This window comes from Protopterus annectens, chromosome 8.part0, assembly GCF_019279795.1.
Source record: "Protopterus annectens isolate FY-2018-M chromosome 8.part0, PAN1.0, whole genome shotgun sequence".
NCBI classification, from domain to species: Eukaryota; Metazoa; Chordata; order Ceratodontiformes; family Protopteridae; genus Protopterus; species Protopterus annectens.
Window position 1 is genome coordinate 1910327277 of NC_056741.1, and position 25232 is coordinate 1910352508.

Here is a 25232-nt window from a genome sequence, read left to right on the forward strand (position 1 = left end):
AGATAAATGTCATACTCAAAAGAAAACACATAGCTAAAAGAGTTTCTCTGTTAACACAAAGAACCTCAAGGCAAAACACGCACAAATAGCACACAAAAATTTATATTTCTAGCACCAAAAGTGATTGCTGTTTAATAAGCACTTTCATCACACTAAAAAGGACTTCTTTAGAATAAATTACAAGACAAAGAAACTCTAAAATCACATCTTCTTTCGCTGTTCCCATTAGGGGTCGCCACAGCGGATCACCTGTTTCCATTTCTTCCTGTCCTCTGCATCTTGCTCTGTCACACCGACCACCTGCATGTCCTGTCTCACCACATCCATAAACCTTATCTTAGGCCTTCCTCTTTTCCTGTTACCTGGTAGCTTCATCCTTAGCATCTTTTTCCCAATATACTCAACATCCCTCCTCAGCACATGTCCAAACCAACGTAATCTTGCCTCTCTGGCTTTGTCTCCAAACCTTCCAACCTGGGCTGACCCTCTAATATACTTATTCCTAATCCTGTCCACCCTTGACACACCCAATGCAAATGTTAACATCTTAAACTCTGCCACATCCAGCTCTAACGCCTGCCTTTTTGTCAATGCCACTGTCTCCAACCCATATAACATAGCTGGTCTCAATACCCTCTTGTAGACCTTCCCTTTCACTCTTACTGGTACTCATCTGTCACAAATCCCTCCTGACACTCTTCTCCACCCACTCCATCCTGCCTGTACTCTCTTCTTCACCTCTCTTCCACACTCCCCATTACTCTGAACTATTGATTCCAAGTATTTAAACTCATCCACCTTCACCACCTCTACTCCTTGCATCCTCACCATTCCTCTATCCTCCCTCTCATCCACACACAGATATTCTGTCTTAGTCCTGCTGACCTTCATTCCTCTTCTCTCTAGAGCATATCTCCATCTCTCCAGGGTCTCCTCCACTTGTTCCCTTCTCTCACTACAGATCACAATATCATCTGCAAGCATCATAGTCCACAGGGACTCCTGTCTGACCTCGCCTGTCAACCTGTCCATCACCATTGCAAATAAGAAAGGGCTCAGAGCTGATCCTTGATGTAATCCCACCTCCACCTTAAATGCATCCATCACTCCCACCGCAGACCTCACCGCTGTCACACTACCCTCGTACATATCCTGTACCACTCTTACATACTTCTCTGACACTCCTGACTTCCTCATACAATACCACAACTGCTCTCTAGGCACCCTGTCATATGCTTTCTCTAAGTCTACAAAAACACAATGCAACTCCTTCTGACCTTCTCTGTACTTCTCCATCAACACTCTCAGAGCAAACATCGCATCTGTAGTGCTCTTTCCCGGCATGAAACCATACTGCTGATCACTAATCATCACGTCCCTTCTTAACCTAGCATCCACTACTCTTTCCCATACAAAGAAACTCTACAATAAATATCTTAATACATGGGTGTTTTTTTGTCAGCTGTTTAGATCATACTATCATAGAGGCAAAATACATCACAGTGAATAATTACAACTCAGTGTATAAATTAATACATTAAATAACTAACAATTAAATAAAAAGTAAAAAAAGTTAACTTAAAAACTTATAATCTCAAATACTATTCCTTAACAGAATACATTTTACACAGTCTAGATTTCAGAAAATAAAATTAATAACAGTGTTCAAACCTGGAGTCTTATCTATTTGCAATCTAAACTGCCAAAATGTCTTTGTTCTACCTTATTTTTGAAATCTCCTCCCCCGGAATCTAAATCAATTATCTCCAAAACAAAAAAGAAAGATTTTTTTGCTCTTTACATTCCAATAAAGGATTATTAAGAGCATTATTTGGGTTATTAACATTAAATGTGCCACAACATTTTTTTACTTAAAGTTTTGGTTGTCATACCCATGTAAAATGCTTGACAACCTTTGCATGGAGCAATGTAAGCTAACCCCATAGCATCACATGTAGATCTCCTTCTCACATATATAGTCATACTAAGATGGAGTAAAAAATAAATTTGCTTTTGTAAATATAGCAACAAATTTACATCTACCACACGGGTTGCATTCCCACTATTTTATTAGTTACAGTGTTATTCTGCATATCCAAATTCCTTTGAAAACACTCTGATGGAAACGCCTTTTATGAAAACAAAATTATTCTCATCCCTGACTATTTTTCTTAACTCAGGATATGTAACCAATGAAAAGATAATGTTAAAATTAGGCAGTCACCAGCCAAATGTTGGCAAGCAATAATATTTTATTAAGCACTTTCGTCCTATCATTAGGACTTCAGAATAATATAATAATCTCACTCTAGCCTTTACAGTTTTATATAACTCAGGGTTTCTATAAATAATGTTCCAGTTTCTTTAATGCTGTGTCTGCTGCTGTGTCTTTCGGCTTATCCCGGTTAGGGGTCGCCACAGCGGAACTCCGGTCCGCTAATGTTTGGTAGGGGATTTTTACGTGCCGAGTTACCAGCCCTGATATGAATAATTATTGAATCAATAGTGATGTCTACCTAAAAACACAAATTTTGTCTAAAACTTTGCATTTTTGAGTGAATCCCTCTTTTAAAATGGGGGTGGGATCAAGATTGTCTCTCAGCTATAACATCTTTGACAGTATCATACAAAAACTTATTTTTATAACCTCTATCTAGAAATAAACTAAAGTCATTTTTTAATGAATAACTTATCATCCAATATAAGCCTTGATGTTCTAATAAATTGCCCTTTTGGTATATTATCTTTAATAAATTTGGGGTACATACTAGAATATAACAAATAATTAACTGCAGTATCTTTGGGATATAAACTGCTCCTAAAACATTTGTTGCTGATATTCACTTTAGCCATACTGTCCAGGAAGCTAACTTAAATTTAAGAAAAGTATTCTTGTTAACCTTATCAACAAACTGGATATACTTTTCTACTCTTCCTTGGTACCATTCCATATAAAAATAAATCATCAACAAACAGATTTTCCTTTCTCCTCAGTTAGACCAGACAATATGGTATCGTTGGATAGGCATTTTTCTGTCTGTTTCAAAAATACTGTGTTCATAGACAGTCATGCTGAATTTCCTGCTCTTAGGCATTCATTCCAGCTGCCAGCAAAATTAAATAAGTTCAGATATTTTAGTCTTTCATAATAACTTACATTTTCGCATCCATGGATGCCCTTGATATATTTCCTCTGTACTCTTTTTACAATTTACTCATATTTTTATTCCATAGTCTAGATTTTGTCTAATTTAATTTACAAACAATGATTTCATCACTTTTTATTTTCTAGATTTTATAAATGTTTTTATACACCCTATAGTTGTAAGATTGCCATTAAACAATAGGTTCATAAGAAAAGAAAAACTCAAGGCTGGATCTACCCATATGCCCAGGTCCTTAAATGAATCGACATATTCAATTATTGTGTAACTAAATATTCACCCTTCAGTCTAGTCTCTCAACATACCTATCAACCCCTTACAGCAAGAAATCTGGACAAAGACAAAAATAATGGGGGAACAAAGGCCCCAGAGTAAGGAAAAGATTTAAAAATTGTACTTATAAACTTAGAAAGTTGCTCGAATAACAGAGCTTACATTATAATTAATTGACTGAAGGATGTTAAATCTGAAACTCAAATATTAGTTATTTAGTGACTTCAGTCCAAATTAATTCCAAGAAAATCACAAACTGTAAAAGGAACAGACCAAAATATGAGACAAAAATCTGGACAGTTGACAATCATGTCTCCCAAATCTCTATGCTTAGTTTTTGATTTATTTACCAGCATATTATTCTCCTATTGCCATATGGTCAGTTTAGTCAAGTTCTTTTGTAGACATGCCCTACTGTAATACATATAACCAGTTTATGCATTTACAAGTCATCTGCATACAGATTGTAGAGCACCGCAGATGAAAAAGATAGATCTGAAAGATGAAACCTAAACAAGCATGGGTACAAGACAGAGCCCTGTGGGACACCCTGACTGTAAACTAGAATTTTACTTGTCCATTTTCTGTATGATACTTGCCATGTACTATTTGTAAGCCATTCAGCTATCTATCTTATCAAGATTACATCAATACATAGTTACTCTAATTTATTGATCAGTGTTTTTTTATATGACTGTATCAAAGGCTGAAGTTAAATCTACCTAAATTACAACATAGCAATTTTTTATAGCTGTTATTATAATGTTATAAACCATCATGTACAGGTAGTTATAGATTTCTTTTCAGGATATACACGCTGATATATGGTTTCAAGTCCAACCCTTTCCAGTTCTGACAATTTATCCCAAGTAACCTTCTCCATTATTTTTCCATAACAAGAAAGTAAACTTATAGGTCTGTATGACTCTGGTTTGTCCCATTCCCCTTTCCCTTAAAGATGGGTTTTATACATCCACGTCTTCAATCTTGAGGAATCTCCCCATCCTTAAATGACCTAGTTAATAACAGGTATAACTGTACTATAAATTCATACTAAAGTATTCTTAGGTCAATATTGTGATTTTTTTTCATCCCTGTACTTTTTGGGTCCAGTTTGTGTTTTCTTTTCAATATAATCTAATTTGATTTCAGTATCTGAAGTTACCTGGATATTACTGGGACAACTTATCACCACCTTTGTAGTGCCAAACTATTTTGCATAAGATTTTGTAAATATATTTATAATCTGCTGTGTTTGAGAATAAATGTTAGAATCTGCAGACAATTTATCAATTTGTTTGTTTTCACTCCTGCAACATCTTGTATATAAATAAAATGGTTTCCTGTTATGTTCAAAATCTGTATATAATTTTTTTTCCCATTTGTCTTGATCTCATCTCCCACTGTGTTTAATTTGTCTGCCCAGCTTATTTCAGTTTTCAAAGTTATAGTTCAACCTCTTTTCCATTCCGTATATGTATTGTCTCTCATCTTAAGTTTCTTGTTCTTATGGAAATATATCCTCCTGACCTTGTGAGCCAAAATCCTGATGTCAAACATTTTTTTTTCCATTCAAACATTTTCCCTTTCAAAACTTGCAACATTTCTTCTGTATTTTTCCTCTGAATGCATCACTCCAATTAGTTTTACATAGTGAGCTGTTTTGATTCCATATAGTCTGTTAACAATCTTCTGTGCATTGGTTTGTGTAGATATTAATGTTTGCAGGTTAAAGAGGTCTACTATAAGCAGCAATGGCACATGACTGTTCAGTTCTTCCCACCACTGACAAACTATTAGTCACTTGGCAGAGTTTTCTTTATGAATGTATTAATGTAAGCTCATAAAGTCATTCAAAGTTGTTGTTTTTCTTAAGTACTTCAAGTATTGTATTATAAAAATATCTTCAAAAAATTCATAAGGAGAGTACGTATTCCCATTTCAAATCTACCAATAAATGTGAATTTGGTCAAATTCCCGTAATGATTTTCATACAGCTTACTAATTTTGTTTTGGGCCACAGCATTATAGAGCAGGATCTGAAACATGAAAATGTAATAAGGCAACTTGACTTAGGAAGTTAAAGGCGCTTTTCTTATCTATCTGAAAAGAAATAAAGTAAAATACAGCACATTTCTAAAACAATGAGGCTTTGAATACTTCTAAAAAGAAAAGATGAAAGAGAAGAGAGAAAATTTGTGTGAGGTTCTATGATAAAAAGTAGAATAAATATATCATTTTAGAGACTCCAGAAAATAATTTTTGGTCCAATACTTTTGAAGGAGGTAAAATCAATAATGAAAACACTGGTGCTATCTACTTAGCTTGGCTTCCTCAAGCTATTTGAATGTGAATGATTTGTTGAAGATGAAGAATATTTTAAACTACTTCAGGAGTCAGCCTTTACAGTCACCATAGAGCTGTGTCACCTCTTTAATATTCAAATAGAACCTTTGTCTGTTCAGTCATAGATATGTGAAGGTCTTGGAAAAAGAAAGATCTCCATCCCCAATAATTTCCAAACAGGAGAAAAAAGAAGAAGAATTGTATATGCAACAGATTGAATTGTTTATTGGTCCAGACTTAGATCCTGATGATACATTAACGACAATCCTTTAGCTTCCCCCAGTCCCCAGAAGATACAACCTTTGATTGACAGCAAGTTACTTGGAGGAGTCTTTTGGATAGCTCACTGATGACTTTTCATATGCTAACAGGGGAACCTCTGAAATGGTGAGGATGAGGTGGGCTATCTAGTTTCTTTCACTCCATTGTTTTATATATTTAAGGGCATTTCTAATAAAATTTTTCAACTTTTTGACACACATGAATCGCCATACAAATTACTGGCAGATTATATGGGCTTCAGAGTCATAGCCCTGATCTATATATTAATTTAATGGTTGATCCTGCCACAATTTCACTGGCTTCAGGACAATAACCCAAGATGGATCTTCCTTTGGCATCACGTCACTGACAAATAATCAAAGATCTTACATAAGTATGGAAGTAGAGTTTTTTATTTTCCAAAGCCCGTCTATGAAAGCCACAAATTGTTTGACACATAAACTTAACAAAACTGTATTTTAAACTAATTACATGAGAAAAATCAAGCTTTTATAAAAAGGAAAAGGAGAGAGAGATAGAGAGAGAAAATTGAAGAGATAGGAAAAATTGACATCCACAATTCTGTGTGTGGAATGTGCTTAAAATGCAATGGGTGTTCCCTTCACAGTGTCTACCAGTGGGGTACGTTTATGTAGGTATGATTGGTTCTGGACAGAGTCCTACCCAGAGGACATAAAAGTCCAGCTACTAGATGAATCTATTTCTGCAAATCCATTCTTTGGCCAACTACTGGATAAAATTAAAGTGTATCTAGACAGCAAATTTAAGCAAGAACAGAATTCAAACAATTATTATGCATGCCTAATCCTCAATCCTTCATAGATTGTCTAGCTATTGAGAGGACTTTTTATATGAAAGAGACAGTTACATATGGTTTTACAATGGAAAACCATCAGTTTCAGTCTCACCTGCACTACATAAATCTGAATCATGACAATAAGACAGTTTCCAATGACAAGACCTCAATCCAATATTTACCTTTTACTCATATCCCCTAGAGTAAGCTTAGTCATACACTGCAAATTAAGAAAATATTGCTTTAGTTGAGAGGTTCTTACAAACCATTTCAAAAGGTAATTCCACAAAATTTCAGAAATACCACCAGTTATCATCAGATTCCACTTAACTGGGCAGATGCTGCATTAGGCCTTGTGGAAAATGTTAACAAAAAAGCAATACAATGGGTTCCAAATCAAGAAAGGAAAACATACTTCTAATGCAGACAATTTCTGATATCAAAATAAGATAGATCTTAAAGACCCATTGTAAACATTTGAAATCAGAGCAATAGAAAGAAGTAGAGTACAACAGCTGACAGAGAGTGTATTGGGATAGCCGCCTTACAAAACACTAATATAATGAAATTATTTGTTTTTAGCACACATGCCTTGTATTTTACAATTAAAATTCAGCTGTATCGTTTGAATACTTAACAGACATAGTGTGCATTTTGCAAATGAAACCTAGCTGTACAGTTTGAATATTTTTTATTTAACTATGAAAGAATTATTTAAAGGGATTTAACTTTTTGTTAGTTAATAGTTAGAATTTGGTTCACTTTTGATTGGTACAATATTTAACATGGAGTACTACAGAGATTTATCTGTCACCCAACGTCTTTTCATCTGATTTAGATTTACCAATTAAAGTGCAGTATTTCAAGTATGCAAATGATGGTAATCCCACTCCCACAGAAAATAATGACATGGCATACAAAGTCACACAAAGTCATATATGTCTTATACTATGTTATAGGGAATAAATAAAATTCTCGTAAATCTTTAAAAACACTCTGTGATAAACAGGAAGAATTCCAGCTATACACTTGAGGATATTTACAGAATATGTTTAACTAAGGTGCCAGGTAAGCAAAATTTCAAGTATTGCAGGGGGGAGAAGCCATGAACATGTGCTTTGCAGAAATGCAAGTCAAATGACACACTGAAGTGCTATAGAGTTGTGAGGTTGTCATGACTTAGGCTAGGATGCATAAAGGTTACCACTAAGTCTACACCAAGTGTGCATTTAATGTAGCCTTGCTGAGTGAGCAGGCAGTACAGGTAATGTGAGAGGGATGTTCTTGAATACAAAAAGTGTACACTTAGTGGTAACTTTTATGAACCGCAGGGATACACTCCAAGTGCAACCACAAAAGTATGAGTGTTTAGGAATACAAATGAAGACTGAGGATGCAGTACATCAGACAATTTCAACAACTCTAAGGTAAAGTAATGTCAGGGAGGGTCTATATAAATAACAATGGGATGAGGTCCAGAGACCCTCTCACACCAAGTCAGGGGATGCAAAATGCTTTTTCAGTGTTAGAGTGAGTTATGATAATCAGTGCTCCACTCAGGCATCATATTGTTTGTGATTATACACATTTCAGTACTTACTTTGAATTTCTGTCATGGAGTGAAGGCACAAGTCACATTATGAGTCCCATACCCCTATAGTACTACATATTATAATTTGTGAGACTTTAGAGCCCCCAGTCCACACATGCTTGCATACACACACACACACACACACACACACACACACACACACACACACACACACACACACACACACACACACACACACACACACACACACACACACACACAAACCATTGTTTTTTACACAGTCCTGTTATTATGTATTTTTAGTACACTTACATAGTTACTTGTACTTTGAGGAATCAGACTTTTTTTAGGACAGCAGAAAAACACACATTACTATATTTTTAGTGGATGGTTCACATTGCAAAGAGGTAGTGTGTAAGCAGTAACAGTTTCCTTTCTAAATCAGAGTAAATAAAACTTAGATGTAATATTTATTAGTTTTATAAGTGGACTTCACTGGGCAGCCATATGGGGACATCTGGGTTAGTAGGGTTCTCTCTCTCTCTCTTTCTTTTTAACTGACTGGTGGTGTGGTTCGGGGGTATTGTATTTGTTCTGGGTATTTTTGATCATTTGTAAGGTTGGCTAGGTTTTAGTTAATTTGGCATTTTTGCATTAAATTTTTTTTTAAATATATTTGTTTCTTTTATGCATTTGTACATCAGCTCTCAGTGGATTTAGAGATCAGATTAGGTTGGGTCATCTGGGTTTGGGCTTAAAGTGTGTCTTTAAGTTGTGGGGTGGTGTGGCTTGGGCTTTAAAATTGGACTGCACATTGTTTTTACGCATTGTTTTTGTAGTTTTGCAGTAGGTAAAAAACATGGTTTTGAGACTTTTGATTTCTGCGTTTATGTTTTGTGTTTTACACAGTAATTGATTAATGCTGGGATTCAAATAATTATTTTTATTTATTTATTGCTTACAGTGGATTGTTTGTGTTTGCTGGACTTCAGAGTTCCTTAGCCAGGATGAAGATGCTGTTTTTTGATATGGCACACAATGGATTTGTTGCTATGGATGTGAATTTTGTTTCATCAGATGGAAATGTTTACTATTTTTCTTTTTATGTTTGGTAGGTAGAATTGCTAATTTTCACATGGAATTGTACATGCAGTGTAGAATTATGTACTCTAGTATAAGTTATGTATTTGCTTGACTTTAAATGACTGTTATATTACAGAAAAAAATATTTATTCTGGAATGTAAAGCAGTCAGAAATACAAATGTAAAAATCACTTACCTCATTCAGAAACTTTGGAGGGATTTCATTTCTGGCATTTAGAAATATTTCCTAAAACAAATGAAAAAGTTAGTTTACCCCATGATGCAGTCACCATCTGTAACAAAAAAAGCAAACCTTGCAAATTAGGAATGAAATAATCCATACCTTTAACTCATTTCCAGAAATATTGGTCACCAAGAGCTTTTCCATGTGAGCTGCTAATGCAAGGTTACTGATCACATGCTCTGATATCCAGAAATATAACATTTTTGAGGTAGCTAGCATAGAGGGCATAAAGGTGGACTGGTTGAAGAAAGGCTGGTAATTCTTGTACCGAAGACTCCCCTAAAAAAAAAAAAAACATTGTTAGAATTGTATTCAAGGAAAAGACAAGAACATATATACATATACACCTATAAAAATATACCACCTACTGTCACTGCAGTAGAAACAGAACATTTATCTTAAATGAAACGTGCAATACAATGACAGATATTTAACTCTCTCTCTCTCTCTCTATATATATATATATATATATATATATATATATATAAAAATATATATAAACATATATATATATATATATATATATATATATATATATATATATATATATATATATATAATATGGGTGATTTGTATCTAGGTACGTGTTCGCTTTACTCTGAACAAAATTTGTGACTAAAATCATTATTGGTTCAGTCTCTCAGATTATGCTACTGTAAACCTGCTTTAAATCAGCTATAGCATAATTCTGAGTTATATATATATATATATATATATATATATATATATATATATATATATATATATATATAGGCTACTGGGGGGTGGAGGTACAGCCTCCATGTTGGGAGATATGCAGGGGTAAAGCCCCCCCCCCCCCATGTAAAATGTGCTGTTTTAAACATTAAAAAGTTTAGGAGTACATGCATTTTGTAGCATTTTCCTTTTTTTATGAAGTGTAGGGTTACTTATTTTATTTTTCTGTGCTATTACTGCTATATCTGTAAAGCAATTATGTTTGCTACAACTTATGGTGTAAGTGCTGTTTTTTTTTTTTTTTGTTTTTTTTTTTTTGTAAACACTTATTGATAATGTTAGTAAATGTAGTTATGTTTAATACAGTGTCAGCTTACCAGAATATATGATCATAAAGCTAAGCAGATTGTTTAGGTTTGCACTTATTGCATTCACATATTTATGCTTTCTGAAGAAAGTGATTGCAGATAAACTTGTTTTGTGTACTGTGTCTCAATCAGTTTCATCTGTGATCTTTTATAATATAGACATGGTCAAATGAAGAACATTCTCATTCCTACCAATTTTATGGTCTCACAGTTATTGCAGTACAAGCCAGTAGCCAGTACAAGCTCTTACCTTCTTCAAATGACAGTAAACAAACTCTTGTTACTTCACTCTCTCACATCACTGTCACCTATAAGCAAAGTATTATTGGCTTCCTATACAAAACAGAGCAACACTAATATTCATCACCGTACAATATAACATTACCAATCAGGAGTTCTGCACTCTGATATGATTACTATTAGCTGTAAGTTAGCTATGATTACTGCTATCTTATAGAGAACAGTCATAATTTGTCAATGATAATAAAAATGATGCAGTCTCACTATTTTAGCAGCAAGTACTTGTGAAAGCCTTTTCAAATGTTGGACCGGCTACATGGAATTTTCTTACTGCCACTACAAGGAGTCAGTAGTACAAAAGGGCTTTAGAATAAATCTTAAAGAGAGCCTTTTTCAGAGAACTCCTGGAAATGCTTTAAACATAGTGGATAAAAGGGTATGAAATGCAATTCCAAGTATTAAACTTGACAAAGCTATCAAAGTAGTAATTTCAGTCAGGTAAATATAGTTACAGTCACAATTTGTCTGGTGAATATTATCATTGGCAAAAATATTTGCTAACTTAGTAAATGGTTTCTTGTTTTACAAATATTCTGTTACTTTCTAATATTGTATTGTGTATTATAAGACAACCTCAAGAAGTATGTTTCAGTGTAACTGATTGATACTCTGTACAAAAATGAAATGTTTAATACGTAAAACAAGGCAAAACCATTATTTGCATATGTCTTCTCACCTACATGCTGTATGTCTTCCAATTTTTTTCTAACTGTATAGGTTCATAAGTTCATACTAGGGTAATAACCCCCAGGGTCTTTATAAGCCTTGCCATGCAACTTGACCCAGTTTTGTCTCAGAGTTCCTTGTACACCTATATGGTGGGGTATCTTAGTCAGGAGGTAGCTAAGGGTTATGTGTATGGGGGGGGGGGGGAAGTTAGTTCGGGATTAATTTATTTACTGTTGACTTCTGTCCATCAATGACATGGGTCGGGGGGTTTGAATTTGGATTTCCCATCCAGTGATCAAGGTTTCTTTTGAACAGGGTCAGTGGTGAACTTTGCTTCACATAGCTGGGTAGCTTATTTCATAGTACAGAGATCCTTTGAGACAATTATTGGTTCTTCTAGCAGCTTCAATTTATGTTGTAGACAACATTCAGATCCTTGGATGCAGTGTTTCTGGTGTTGTTTGTCTTGCTGATGTGCAAGAGATCCATTACAGCTGGATACAAGGATGCATTGTATGCTTGGCATAGCTCACCTCTCAGTAACCTGTAGGAGACTGAATACAGATATAGTACCTTAAGGTGATCTGTGTAGGACAGGGTATTCATACTCTGGATTCTCCTGGTGAGGAACCTTTGAGGGCATTCCAACTGTTGCAAGTGCCTGGCTAAGTACATGCCAAAGGGGGCACTGTGCTCAATGATTTGTCTGATAAGGACTGAGTAGAGTGGTACTGTTACTTCCTTAGACCTGGGTGCTATACCTTTGCTTATGAGTTGGGTGGCATAGAATGATTTCCTTACAAATTTGGTTATGTGTTGCTTGAATGCTAGATTACTGTGTACATGTGTTCCCAGATCCCTAACTATCAGGTCAACTCTTATGTATGTTTTATCGAATAAGTAATTAGCTTGGGTGGATGCTTTCCCAAAGGGCACTATAATGCATTTGCACTGAATTTTAATCAGTGGCTATTGCACCAGTCATTTGCTTGTATTAGACCCTCTTGTAGAATGTTGGTGTCACGGAGGGAATTTATGATAGCTCCAAATTTACAGTCATCTGCAAAACTGGAAAGCCAGGGGTGTTTGACATTAGCCTTGACTTCTGAGAAGTAGATGCCAAACAGGAGTGGGCCCAACACAGAGCCCTGGGGTACTCCATTGGTGACTGGTCTCTTGGTGGAGGTGGTCTCATTGATTCTGACTTCTTGGGTCCTATCTATGAGACAGCTGCAAATCCAGTGAGTTATGTCAACAATACCGTAGTGAGTTATTGCATACACCTAGGCCAGGTCAAGGTAGGTGATATGCACCATTTTCCCCTCACCCATAGTCATGGTGATCTTCCTGAAAAAGTCTACCAAGTTAAGTAGGAAAGTCCTGCCCTTAACAAAGCCAAAATGAGATAGGTCCATCTTCTTAGTTTCTTATTTAGTTGAATCAGAGAACTCTTGTCTCTATGAGAGGTGCTCTTTCTGATTTTGGCCATGACTTTTTTTTTGACATATATATATATATATAAGGTAAGGATTCTACCAGTGTGGTTTGTTTTTTTGTGTTAGATCTAGGCTTACTTCTGGTAGGTATGGCAGCCTCAATACAGCCATTCATATGCTTGTACAGGATTTCTGTAAATAATTCTGATAGGTAGCTGTCTTCTCTAGGTTTGAGGCAACCATAAATTTTGACAAGCTATCACTTAATAGGATATAGTTTGCTTTAGTACAGTTCTTAAATGTTACAGGTTTAGTTGGGTCTTCTGGACTGAATTTTATTTCGAGGGAAACAGCTTTGTGGTCCAACTTCACAAATGAGGATGTAACATGGGGATGGGGTGCAATGTTTTCCCATGTTGTTGAGTACTAGGTCCAACATGTACAACCAGAGGATCAGTCTGGTCCATGGTGTTTGTGTTGATGAAGTCCAAGAAAAACACTGTGCCTATGAATTAGAGGCAGTTTACATTCCCCGGTGTATACAGGGATAGTTAAAGTCTCTTATGAATATGGTATTTGGTTGGATGGTGAAACCCAATAGTAGGTCTAGGTAAGAGTTGTGAGCTTTGTGAGCCATAGATAGTGACCTGTAGCTGGCCGCTACATGGGAGGGAATGATGTCTATGGAAACTTGGATGATCTCCAGGGTATCATCTTGTTTAACCAACCTAGAGTTGTATTTGCTGCTAACAGAGATTGAGACATTTCCATCTTTAGCCCCTGCCTGTTCTACTTTTGGTTTAAATGTGAGGAAGGCACTTTAGCCTTCCACTGCTGGAGTACTTTCTGCGGCTTTAACCCAAATCTTGGTAACAGCAGAGATGTCTAGATTGTCCAGAGTGAACAGAGCTTGTAAGGTGTGGAGTTTCTTCTTTATGCTCCCAGCATTGAGCAGTAACACCTTAAGGTTGTGTTGAGTTTTTTTTTTGCTGTGTTGGTAGTTCTGTCATTTTTGACATCACCAAAAAGGCTGTAAGGAGATGAATAGAGTTTTGGCCAATATCCAAAAGCCAGAGGGGAGAGGGAGAGGTGCAGATCATCCTAGGCAAAGCAAAGTGGTCTGTTTACTATGTCCTCCCATGCTGATAGATATTGGACTCCCCTGGATTAACAACAGAAACCAAACCAGTGATTAAAATCAATCATTTTCTGTTTATACCATGGCTTCATCTTCTGGTGAAGGTAAAATGCTGCACAGTGCAAAGTAACAAATATATACAGAGATCCATAATGTCTCTTTTCTTATAGTCCAGTGAGGTACACCTTAGGTAATTTGCACCCACATGAACTGTGATAGAATCTTATTCATACCTGTGGTGCAGTGACCAGAATGCATGTGTTATATTGCAGATACTAGCTAAAGGATGGGCAACTATCCATTATTTTCTCCTTGTCCATCCCGGAGAGAGAAGTGAATATCTGTTCCAAATAATACAATACCCTATGATGAGAGTACTAGGTAAAGTGCTTCTTTGCCTTATGTGCTTTGTTCTTGGGGATCAGTGGGCATAGGCTTATGTGTGGTGTTAGGTGTTGCTTTTGGTGTGTGCTTTAGTGATTGCTGACAGTGTGGCAGTTTGATGGCATAGGAGGTCTTTGAGGTTTGGAAAGGTTTCTTTTAAGTGCCTCATCATAAAAAGGTGTGTAGTAAGCAGTATGTGTGAAGGATGAAGTCTGTGTTTGACAACCTTGTTTGCAAGTGAGATTTTTGCCTCCAAGGAAGTTATGTATGTACATCTCTCACATACTCTGCTAGTTTCTTTAAGGATTAAAAGGTTGTCTGAGTATATGAGATAATTGCTACATTGTCTCAGGATGCCCATATCTGCCAAACTGGCCACAGGAATAGTAGGGGATTGCAAATCTATGTTGTCAGGACCAGGTCTACTTTATTAACTCGAACGTTCAAAAGTTCGAATGCATAAAGATCGACACATATGCATCGAACTCTTAAATGTTCGAAAGTTAATAAAGAAAAAAATACACAGAAAAAAATATGTAGGCAGGGGGCAAGCCCCCATGCACCTCCACACCCCCGCTACTTAAATATACCAACTCCAAGATCGTACTACATTGAAGTAAATGGAAATCTCCACCTACGGAGATTTCCATTTACAGTTTTCGACGGCTTGCACTTTCGATGCATATGATTCGATCCATATGTATTTGCAGTTTTACGCTTTCGTGTAAATAAAGTAGACCCATCAGGACCTGTCAGGGTTGGGTTATTATGGTTTAGGATCTTGATTTTACAGGGGTCACCTAAGTGGTTTCAAGGGTAAAGGCTAGATGTCAATTAATGGTATGATCTTAGTACTGTATGATACTATCTAGCTGCTGTAAGCTTATCTCCATGCAAAGCTTTTCTGTTTTACAGGTTAAAGTCCTAAACACTAGCTTTATTTGTTTGCTACTATACAGGGTACTGCTAACCACCACTGAATGGTGAACAGCTCCTCAAAAATGCCCCTAATTTATAGCAGACAGAAAAAGTGGAAAATTAACTCTCATGCTCTCTGCAAATAAATGGCTATACTTTATAGGTTCACAGGAGATTACTAGGCTAACGGCTGAAGAGCCTCTACAAGCCTAGCCAATATAACCCAATTTTACCCAGTATATGGCACCTAGAGACAGGAGGGTGGCATGGGATTGTGCTTATGCCTTGAGCATTTTGCAGATTTTACAGATTGCTGCATTCCATAAGGGATATGGGCACCACCCAAGTGTGAATTTAAGATTCCCCTCCATCAATAGAGAACGGTTTTGAAGAGAGCCAGAGAAGGACTCTGCTTAATGAGAATGGGAAGCCTATTCCAAAGAAGGGGCAATCTCTGGAACACATATCTAACTCTTCAGCATGTTCTGTATAATTCACTGACTAAATTTAGCTCTCTAGAATGGGTGACCCTCATACTGTTTATCTTGCAGATATGTAGCCATACTATTAAGGCTGGATTTGTGAGTGTCTTGTAGGTGGGGCATAGGTCAGCCCTTAATAGTTGATAGGAGACAGAGTAAAGGGAAATGGTTTTCAGTCTATTTTCTTAGGACATCTTGTTAACACCCTGCATTTTCTTAGTAAGGAACCTCTGGGGTTACTCTAGCTGTTATAAGTACCTAGTTGAGTACATTCCAAACAGCACATTGTACTGTGTTATCAGTCTAATAAAGGTTGTGTACAGTGGGATTATAATCTCCCTGGATCTGGATACAATATCTTTACTTATAAGTTGTGCCACATAAAATGACTTCCTCATCACTGCTGATATGTGATGGTCAAAGTTCATAGGTTCATAGGTGTTTTCTAGGCTAACAACCACAAGGGCCTTTATAAGTCTAGTCATGCAGCCCAAATCTCTGACAAATTCTGGACTCTTGATAAGTGTAAGCAGGGGCTTGGGAGGTGAAATATTTACAAGCAGGGGCCTGGGAGATGAACCATTTACAGGCTGCCTGTGTCCATTAGAGACATAGGCTACTATCTACCTGCGTACTTATATCCCTCACCTCTGAATATACTCTTAGAGGTGTGTTGTTAATGTTGTAGTTAGCAGGGGCATTTGATTTCCCAAAGGGTATGATAAGGCATTTCTTTGCATTTAGTGCCAAGCAGTGGTCTGACATAAATCATTTGCCTGATTTAGACCCTCCTGAAGGATATCTATATCATAGAGGTTTCAATGATTGCCCCAGCTTGCAGTCATCTGCAAAATTTCTCATCCAGAGTCCTTACATGTTGGCTTTGGCATTCAAGAATATATTCTGAACAGGAATGGTCCCAGCACTGAACCCTGTGGCACACCACTAGTAACTGGCCTCTTGCTGGAACTTGAATCACCAACTTTAATCACATGTGTCCTGTCCTTGAGCCAGTTGGCTACCTAGCTGGTGACTTAGGAATTTATGCCCAGTTTTGTGATTTTACTTATAATACCTGACTGGGGAATTGTGTCAAATGCCTTGGTCAGGTTGAGGTAGGCAGTATGCACTAGTTTGCCCACATCCATGGCTTTAGTGACTTTCTCAAAGAAGTCCACCACAATTAGTAGGCATAACCCCCCCCTTGACAAAGCTGAATTGGGTTGGGTCCAGTGTTTGGGGGTTTCCTATGTCTTTATTTATCAGGTCCGCGATTATTTTTTCCATGGCCTTACAAACAACATTAGTCAAGCTTATGGGTCTGTAATTTCCCAGGTCGGGTGATGGTCCTCCCTTAAGCAGAAGGATGACTGTAGCTGGTCTCCACTCTATTGGAACAAAGCTGGTCCAGAGGCTGTGGTTGAATAAAGTTCCTACTGGGCCTAATAGGTCTTGATATAGCTATTTAAGAGACAACCTGATATTCTTTAGGCACCACCGATGCCATGTTTTTAGCTTTAGAGAGCACAGTGGCTACATGTTCACTGGGATACTATGCAGAGGAGGGGTGGATGGTGTTTTTTTGGGAGAACTGGAGGTGATGGGAAAGTGAATTTTGAGTTGAATTTGTTGGCCAGCAAATTTGCTACTTCTGGCTGAGTATTGGAGGTGCCATCTATAGCTAATTCCGCACATTGTTGGGTATTGCCCTTAAGATATGCAGGCTATTTTTACCTCAAAGTCTGCTTTCAGAGACTTCACTAGTTCCCTGATTCACTTATTTATACTAATGAGGGACTTATTGGTCTTTTGCACACAGTCCTTTTTACTTCTCAAAAGGATTTTCTATCTTTTGTTGTGCAACCTACAGAGATGAGGGGTCCACCAGGGTGGCTCATTTCTGTGGTTTAACCTGGGCTTATTTCAGTTTGGTACTGCCATTTTTATGGAGTTGTCTATGTGGTCATACAGAGCTTTTGTGTACTCCTCTGCATAGACATTGGTGTTTTCTGGATTTGGGGGAGCTTGGAATCTAGTTATGGCATCACTTAATAGGAGGTAGTTTGCCTTAGAAAAGTTCTTAAAATGTTATGGGTTCAGTGGGGGGGTCTAGTTTTACCTTAATTTCCAGGGAGACCACTTTGTGACCTGACGTTATCAGTGAGGACATCACACATGGTGGGTGCAGTACTCTCCCATATTTGTGAGTACCAGATCTAGGATATTTGTTACCCTGGTAGAAGTACAGCCCAGCTGCTCCAGGGTAGTTCAATGTACAAAGTTGGGAAATCTTTGTGCATGCATGTTAGTGGTCTTATATGCCTCTCAGTTAGTGGAGGGGTAGTTAAAATCACCCATGACTATGGTATTGGGCTGGTTGGTGAGTGATTCAAGTGACTGTAGGTATGATGTGTGGGTTTCCTGGTTCATGGAGGCGGACCTGTAGCTAGCAAGAATATGGTAATGGATTTTTCCTATAGTTAGTTGGACATGGAGCATCATATTGTTAGAACAACCTTGAGGTGTGATTATTCTTTATGTAGAGAGATACACCTACGCCTTTCACTCTTTCATGTTCAGTGGGTGAACAGAATGTATAATGTAAAAAGAAAACCACAAGTGATGATAGAGCACTATATCACACAAAATGAACTTTAATCCACTGGTTTAGCCTTTCAGCCCAAGAATTAGGCCTTCATCAGAATAAAGTGTTAAAAGACTGTCTCATTTTTATACCATCATCAATACACATCACACCAATCAAATCTCATTTTACTTAAACTTAATGTAAAAACTGTTTAAAATGTGTTTAAATAAAAATGCATTTTAAATAAATCACACATTTCTAACAAACATATAAACTATTTACATTTGTTGTAATAAGCTTTTCTTTTCAACACAGCTTTATAGTTGACACCATTGTTAAGCCCTGGTGCCCAGCATGCATCTAATAAAACCTGCCATTTAAACTCTCTAAAATCTAGTTCCCCATCTCTGTCTCCATTAAAGCCCAATGGAACATGATCTATAACTGTAAAAAGAAACTTAACACTGTTATTGCTACTCGCACAGTTTAAAGTGTGCTTGTAAAGAGCATTATCTATTTTTTTTCTTTTTGATGGCATAATAGTGTTCATACATTCTGTTTTTAAGTTGCCTATTGGTTTTCCCAATATAGAATGAAGAACAAGTGGAACATTTTGCCATGTATACCACAAATGTAGATTTACAATTAAAAATGCCTGGAACGTGCCACATCTTGCTCTGAGTTGCAACATTAAAATCTGCTCCCTCTGAAATGTATTTACAAAAATTGCAACTTTTACATTTAAAAGTACCTACGTTGCCTTGAGGCTTTTTTCTTTGTCCACTTTCTAACATTTCTTTGAAATTCCTTCCTCTTGTGTTAACAAACATGGGGGCTTCTACTACTGCCATCTGAAGATCATTATTTGAAACTAATATTCTCCAGTTGTTAGACACTATGTTTTTAATTTCTTTACTGTCTAAGGCAAAGGTTAACAACATGGACGTTACCCAATCCTTCTTGTTTAGTCTGTTTCCACTAAGCCCCTCCCTTTCACTTGAACTAATAATGTCTTGGACTATTTTTAGAAGGGTACCCTCTGTTTTTAAATCTAGAATGCAATTCCTGCACTAATAAATCTAACTGTGCTTCGCTTGTAAGTCTCTTAAGCCTTACTAACTGCCCTTTTATAATGTTATATTTCACATAAGTGGGATGCATACTAGAGTAACTCAAAAGACCATTGCTTGCCACATTCTTATAACTGATGCAGGACCCCAAAAAAATCTTTACCTTCCTCTTTAATAACTTCTAAATCTAAAAAACATATCTTACAATTATCCCAGCTACCAGTAAAATGAAAAAAAGAGGTGCTATTGTTCATGTCTACAATGAACTGTAAGAGCTCAGTTTGTGTGCCTCTCCAAATAAAAAACAAATCTTCAATAAAACGATAATAACTCACAATTTTCTGTCTGTTGGTAAACTTGGACATAATGTTGTTTTCCCAGTAAGCCAGAACTAAGTTGGCATAATTGGGAGCCATCCTGACACCCATCGCCACCCCCTTCGTTTGCAAAAAATGTTCGTTGTCAAACATGAGGTAATTGTATGAAAGAATATTATCCATGCATTCCAGCATGAACCTGCATCCTTCAAATTCATATTCTCCACTGTTGATTAACAAATTCCCAACCCACTCTAACCCCATGTCATGAAGAATGCAGGTGTATAAGGATGCCATATCAACTGTCACCAGCAGATCACCAGCTTCAACCTTAATTTTATTGATTTTACTTAAAAATCAAAAGAATCCCTAATAAAGGAGTCTGTCTTCTGCACTATCTCAAGCAAAGTTCTATCTATAAACTTGGAACATGGCTCTAACTTCAATGCTGGTGAAGAAACTATGGGCCTATAAGGGGGACAGTGCCCATCCTTGTGTATCTTTGGAATACCAAAGAGGTGCCCTATCTTGGGTTTGTCTACTACAAAAAACTCATACATGTTCCTAGAAATCAAACTTTCTGATAAGGCTTCAAAAAACCAAGAGTCTATTCTTTTATATGCTTTTAGGACATCACCTTTGGAAGCCTTTTTATATACAGTTTCATCTGCTAATAAAAATTGCATTCCCTTCACATAATCATCAGAATTTACTATGACCATTGAACCCCCTTTGTTTGCACGCATGACCCTGATGGAAATATCATCCTTAATGGAGTTGAAAATCATTTGCTGTTCTACTGTCATATTATAAAATTTTCTCTTGCTTCTTTTGTTTAACAAATCCCTAATTTTTATTTCACACAATTCCTTAAATGCTTTTAATACAGGGTGCAAGGGTGGGTTAAAAGTGCTAGATGTAACAAAATCACCCTTTTGCTTACCTTCTCGATTCCCCATTAACATGTTTAAGTTCAGTTTTCTGGTATATGCCTTTAAATTAACAACATTGTCCACAATGTCTGCTTTCTGGAGGGCACACAATTAAAACCTTTTTTAGCAAGTTAGTCTCTGCTTCTGTGAAAACCCTCTTTGACAAGTTGTATATTTTGAAATCCATAGGCATTACCTGTATGTTCGATGCCATTCCTGATTCTTCCCTCTGCAAAACAAAGGGTAAACACTGGCTTGATTCGAAGTTTCGGCTACCTGCATCACTGTCAGATTGTTGTAACTGTTCAAATTCCTCCACGGTGGGACATTTTGCTTCCCTGGTGTCACAGTCTCCTATTCGTCATGTTGCACTGTTCTTTTCTCCTGCAGACGCTTTGAGTACCGTTCTGATGAAGGCCTAATTCTTGGGTGAAAGCGCTAAACCAGTGGATTAAATTTCATTTTGTGTGATATAGTGCTCCATCATCACTTGTGGTTTTCTTTTTATTTTACAAAAGTTACATAAAGTTTGAGACAAGTCTGCAGTTTTCTTTGAAGAATGTATAATGTGTTATAGCCATGCACTGCCAGTGTGCTTTCCATGGCTTTAAATCATGTGTTGGTAAATGCGCAGATGTTAGCATTTGCCAGGGTGAGGAGAGCTTCTAGGAGTGCAGTTTCTTGTTGAGACTCCTAGCATTGAGCAGAAATACCTTTAGCTTTTCCTGTGTAGCTTTTGTTATGTTGGAAGGTTCATCTGTATGGCAGTGCCTAAAAAAGGCAACATATGCCCTAAAAAATGCAATATTTGGGTGGATAATGTTTTTGTCAATATCTGAAAGCCTAGAGGTGATATGTGGAGACCATCCATGGTAAAGCAGTGTGGTCTGTTGACCATGTTGTCCCAGGCTGACAAATTTTGGACCCCTTTGGAATAATACCAGTAGCTAAGCCAATTGTTAAAGTCAATCATTTTTTTGTCTGTATTGTATCCTTACAGATGGTACAATGCTGTTCAGTGTTAGGCTCATACCTGCCTGTGACACATATTCTGAGAGTTCATTCATGTCCCTCTTCATATAGTCCAGGGACCATGACTGAGTCATACTGGTACTTGGGGTAAGTGACCTGAGTGGTTGCATGATTTGCTATATCCTGGGCCCTAACAGGCAACTAAATGTATCCTTCTCTTTATCTATCTTTGTAAGGGGGACATGAAGTCACATATTACCAGAATGTTGGGTTTGAATTGATTCACCTTGGTAGCTGAAACACAATGAGATGTGGCTTTGTGTTGTGCTGTTAAGTGTCTTGTTTGTATGCATGTGGAGTTTCTCAGGACTGCACCTAAGACACCTTTTAGGCTTGGGTAGGTTACATGTGAGCACCTCCACATATGTAGGTCCATGTGTATGGTCCTTAGTAGATGCAATGAGTGGTGTGTGTGAGTTGCTGACAACCTGTTTGTTACATTTTGTGTCTGTATATGAGAGTCTGAACTCCAGTAATAAAGTTTAAGCACATCTCTCACATACTGTATTTGTCTGGTGGAGAATAAAGTGATTGTCAGTGTACAAGAGGCAATTGCTACATTGATTCAAGAAGCCCATGTCCACTAAGCTGGAAAAAGAGATGGTAGGATAGTGTCCATCCATGGTCACCAGTCTTACTGTACTTGCAAAGGACAGTAGTAGAGGATGTTTATAACTGGACAAAGAGGGTGGTTACTTGATGTAATCTGCAGCTAACCTAACCTGCGATATTGTCCAGTGCTCAAACCAGATGCTCATTGAGCAATGATAGTCCTGGGTGCTATGATAAGGTAATGCACTGACCGCCGCTGTGCAAAGAGCAGCCTCACGCAAATGCAAGTCTTAAACACACTCAGAAAAAAACAAAGTTTAACACCAACCAATCCCACAGACCAATCAGATAAGCACATGGTGAGCTTTCAACCAGTAATTCTCAGCTTGGATTCGTAAAATCATCCCTCTCCTGCTACAAGAGTGCAGACTTTGATCCTGTTAATGTAATATGACTGGTTTAGAGGCCAAGTGTTGAGGAACAACAAACACATGCCTGGAAATAAATGATCAATTCACTAGATACATAGTAGAGAACAGCAGCCTTTACAGCAGTTGGAGACACAGCTTAAACTTTGAAAAAGTGCAGAAAACAATTAAACAACACAGTAAAACTTCACAGCAATTGAAAATAAACAATGCAAGTGCAAATGCCTTCAGATGCTTGCAAAATCACTCAAAGTTTCTTTAAGCTCCCTGGAGTGCCTCCCAACAAAGAGAGATCAGGTAAATACATTCAGCAACATCAGGGATGATCTTGGAACTTCTTAATGTAAAATCACAGCAAAAGTAGCTCTCAAGTGCAGATTAACACCCAACTAAGTCCCTAAAAAACCCTCTGGCTGATGTTACAAGCTCACATTAAGTCTCCTTCTGTGTTTCCCAACTCAGACTGACCAGGCTATTTTACCATTGCTACTAGAATAGCAGTCCCAGTCTTCTCAATGTGGAACCACACCTTGGTTGGCCAAAAGTGAGAAGGTACCAAATAGCTACAACAAGTAATTGTCACTTTAAGGTCCCTTATGTGTTTCCCAGCTTGCACAAACAAGGCTATCTTTCTACTCCCACTAGAATTGTAGTAACAGACTTCTTAATGTAAAAACATACTTTAGATAGACCAAAGTGAAAAGACGTAACTGCAAACTGCTCTGTTCTGGACATTTACCTGGAATTGCATATATTGGAAATGTCTCTGAATATTCTCTGCATAATTACTGGATTTGTAAATAAATTAAATAATAAAATAAATATAAAATAAACAAAATGCAAGCCCCTTCCATGACCCTGTTCCACAGTATACCGACCACCTATCCACTAAACTAAAGAACCATACCAGCTTGTGCACCTTTCACCACTGCAGCAGTACGATCAGCTCAAATAGAGACCCTAAATAGCTTTGTTTGGGCGTTTTGTAGATAGGTGACTGTTGAAATGTAAAACTGGCATTTTTAGTTTAAGGACAAGGCTGCCAAACTTCATGTCCTCAAACTAAAAGTGCCACATCTAAAACTACTGGCATTATAAAAAGTTGACGGCAGCATAAAACAGAGATAAGATGCAATGTAGCAAACAATATGATGTAAAGTAGCAAGCCCCCATTATAGAAGCAACTTTGCACACCACCAGGTAATCATTCTCAATTTGTCACCAAGGTTGCACAAATTCTGAAAACAGTGAACTACATGGACTGATTTGAGTCTGAGCATTGCTTTGCTGAAACCTTGAGGTGAAAATAAGTAATGAGAGAGCATAGGGTACAGCTCACCACAACTGGATGTCTAGTGGCTTGCCACCCTGCATCCGTGGTTATTGTAAAATTTAGTTGTATGTTATTCTATCCTGCTGCTATCCCATTTAGATATGTAGACTCTCACATACAACACAAAAAGCAACAAACAGGTTGTCAGCAACTCACACACACATCACTCCCAGCACCTACAAAGAACCACACACATAGACCCAGATATGTGGAGGTGCTCACATGTAGCTTACCCAAACCTCAAAGGCTTCTCAGGCACAGTCCTCAGAAACTCCACATGTACACAAACAAGATAAGACAATTTCCATCACAATACATAAAGCCACATATCATTACACTTCAACTACCAAACCCATAAGGTGAAACACTCCACGACCCAATATTCTGGTCATAGGAAACTCCATTGTGAGACACACTGATGTCCCTCTTACCAGGCTGGATAAGAGAAAGGTTACAGTTAGTTGCTTATCAGGAGCCAGTATTCACCAGAGCACTCATGTCACTTACCCCTAAGTACTGTTATGACTCAGTCATATTGTGAATGACCTGAGACATACCTCCCTGGACAATATGAAGAGAAACATGATTAAGCTCTCAGAATATGTGTCACAGGCATGTATGAGCCAAGCATTGAGCAGCATTCTACCATCTCCAAGGATGATGCCACAATACCAGCAGAGAATGACTGATTTTAACAATTGGCTTAGCTACTGGTGTCATTCCAAAGGGGTCCAATACTTGTCAGCCTAGAAGGACATGGTTAATAGGACACACTGCTTTGCCAGAGATGGTCATCACCTATCTTCCTCTAGGTTTTCAGATATTAGCCAAAATATTAGCCACTCCTATA

The 25232-nt window shown here is 37.4% G+C and overlaps 1 protein-coding gene across 1 annotated transcript in view; it reads right to left on the reverse strand.

Annotated features, from left to right (window-relative positions):
- The window catches only part of LOC122809713 (cholesteryl ester transfer protein), an 840169-nt gene that overhangs the window by 153609 nt on the left and 661328 nt on the right, over nt 1–25232 (reverse strand). The window contains exons 9-10 of the mRNA XM_044081408.1: nt 9840–10019; nt 9693–9743 (exon numbers count right to left, since the gene is read on the reverse strand). Of these exons, the coding sequence (XP_043937343.1) occupies nt 9693–9743; nt 9840–10019 (231 nt within the window). The remainder of the gene's footprint in view (nt 1–9692; nt 9744–9839; nt 10020–25232) is intronic.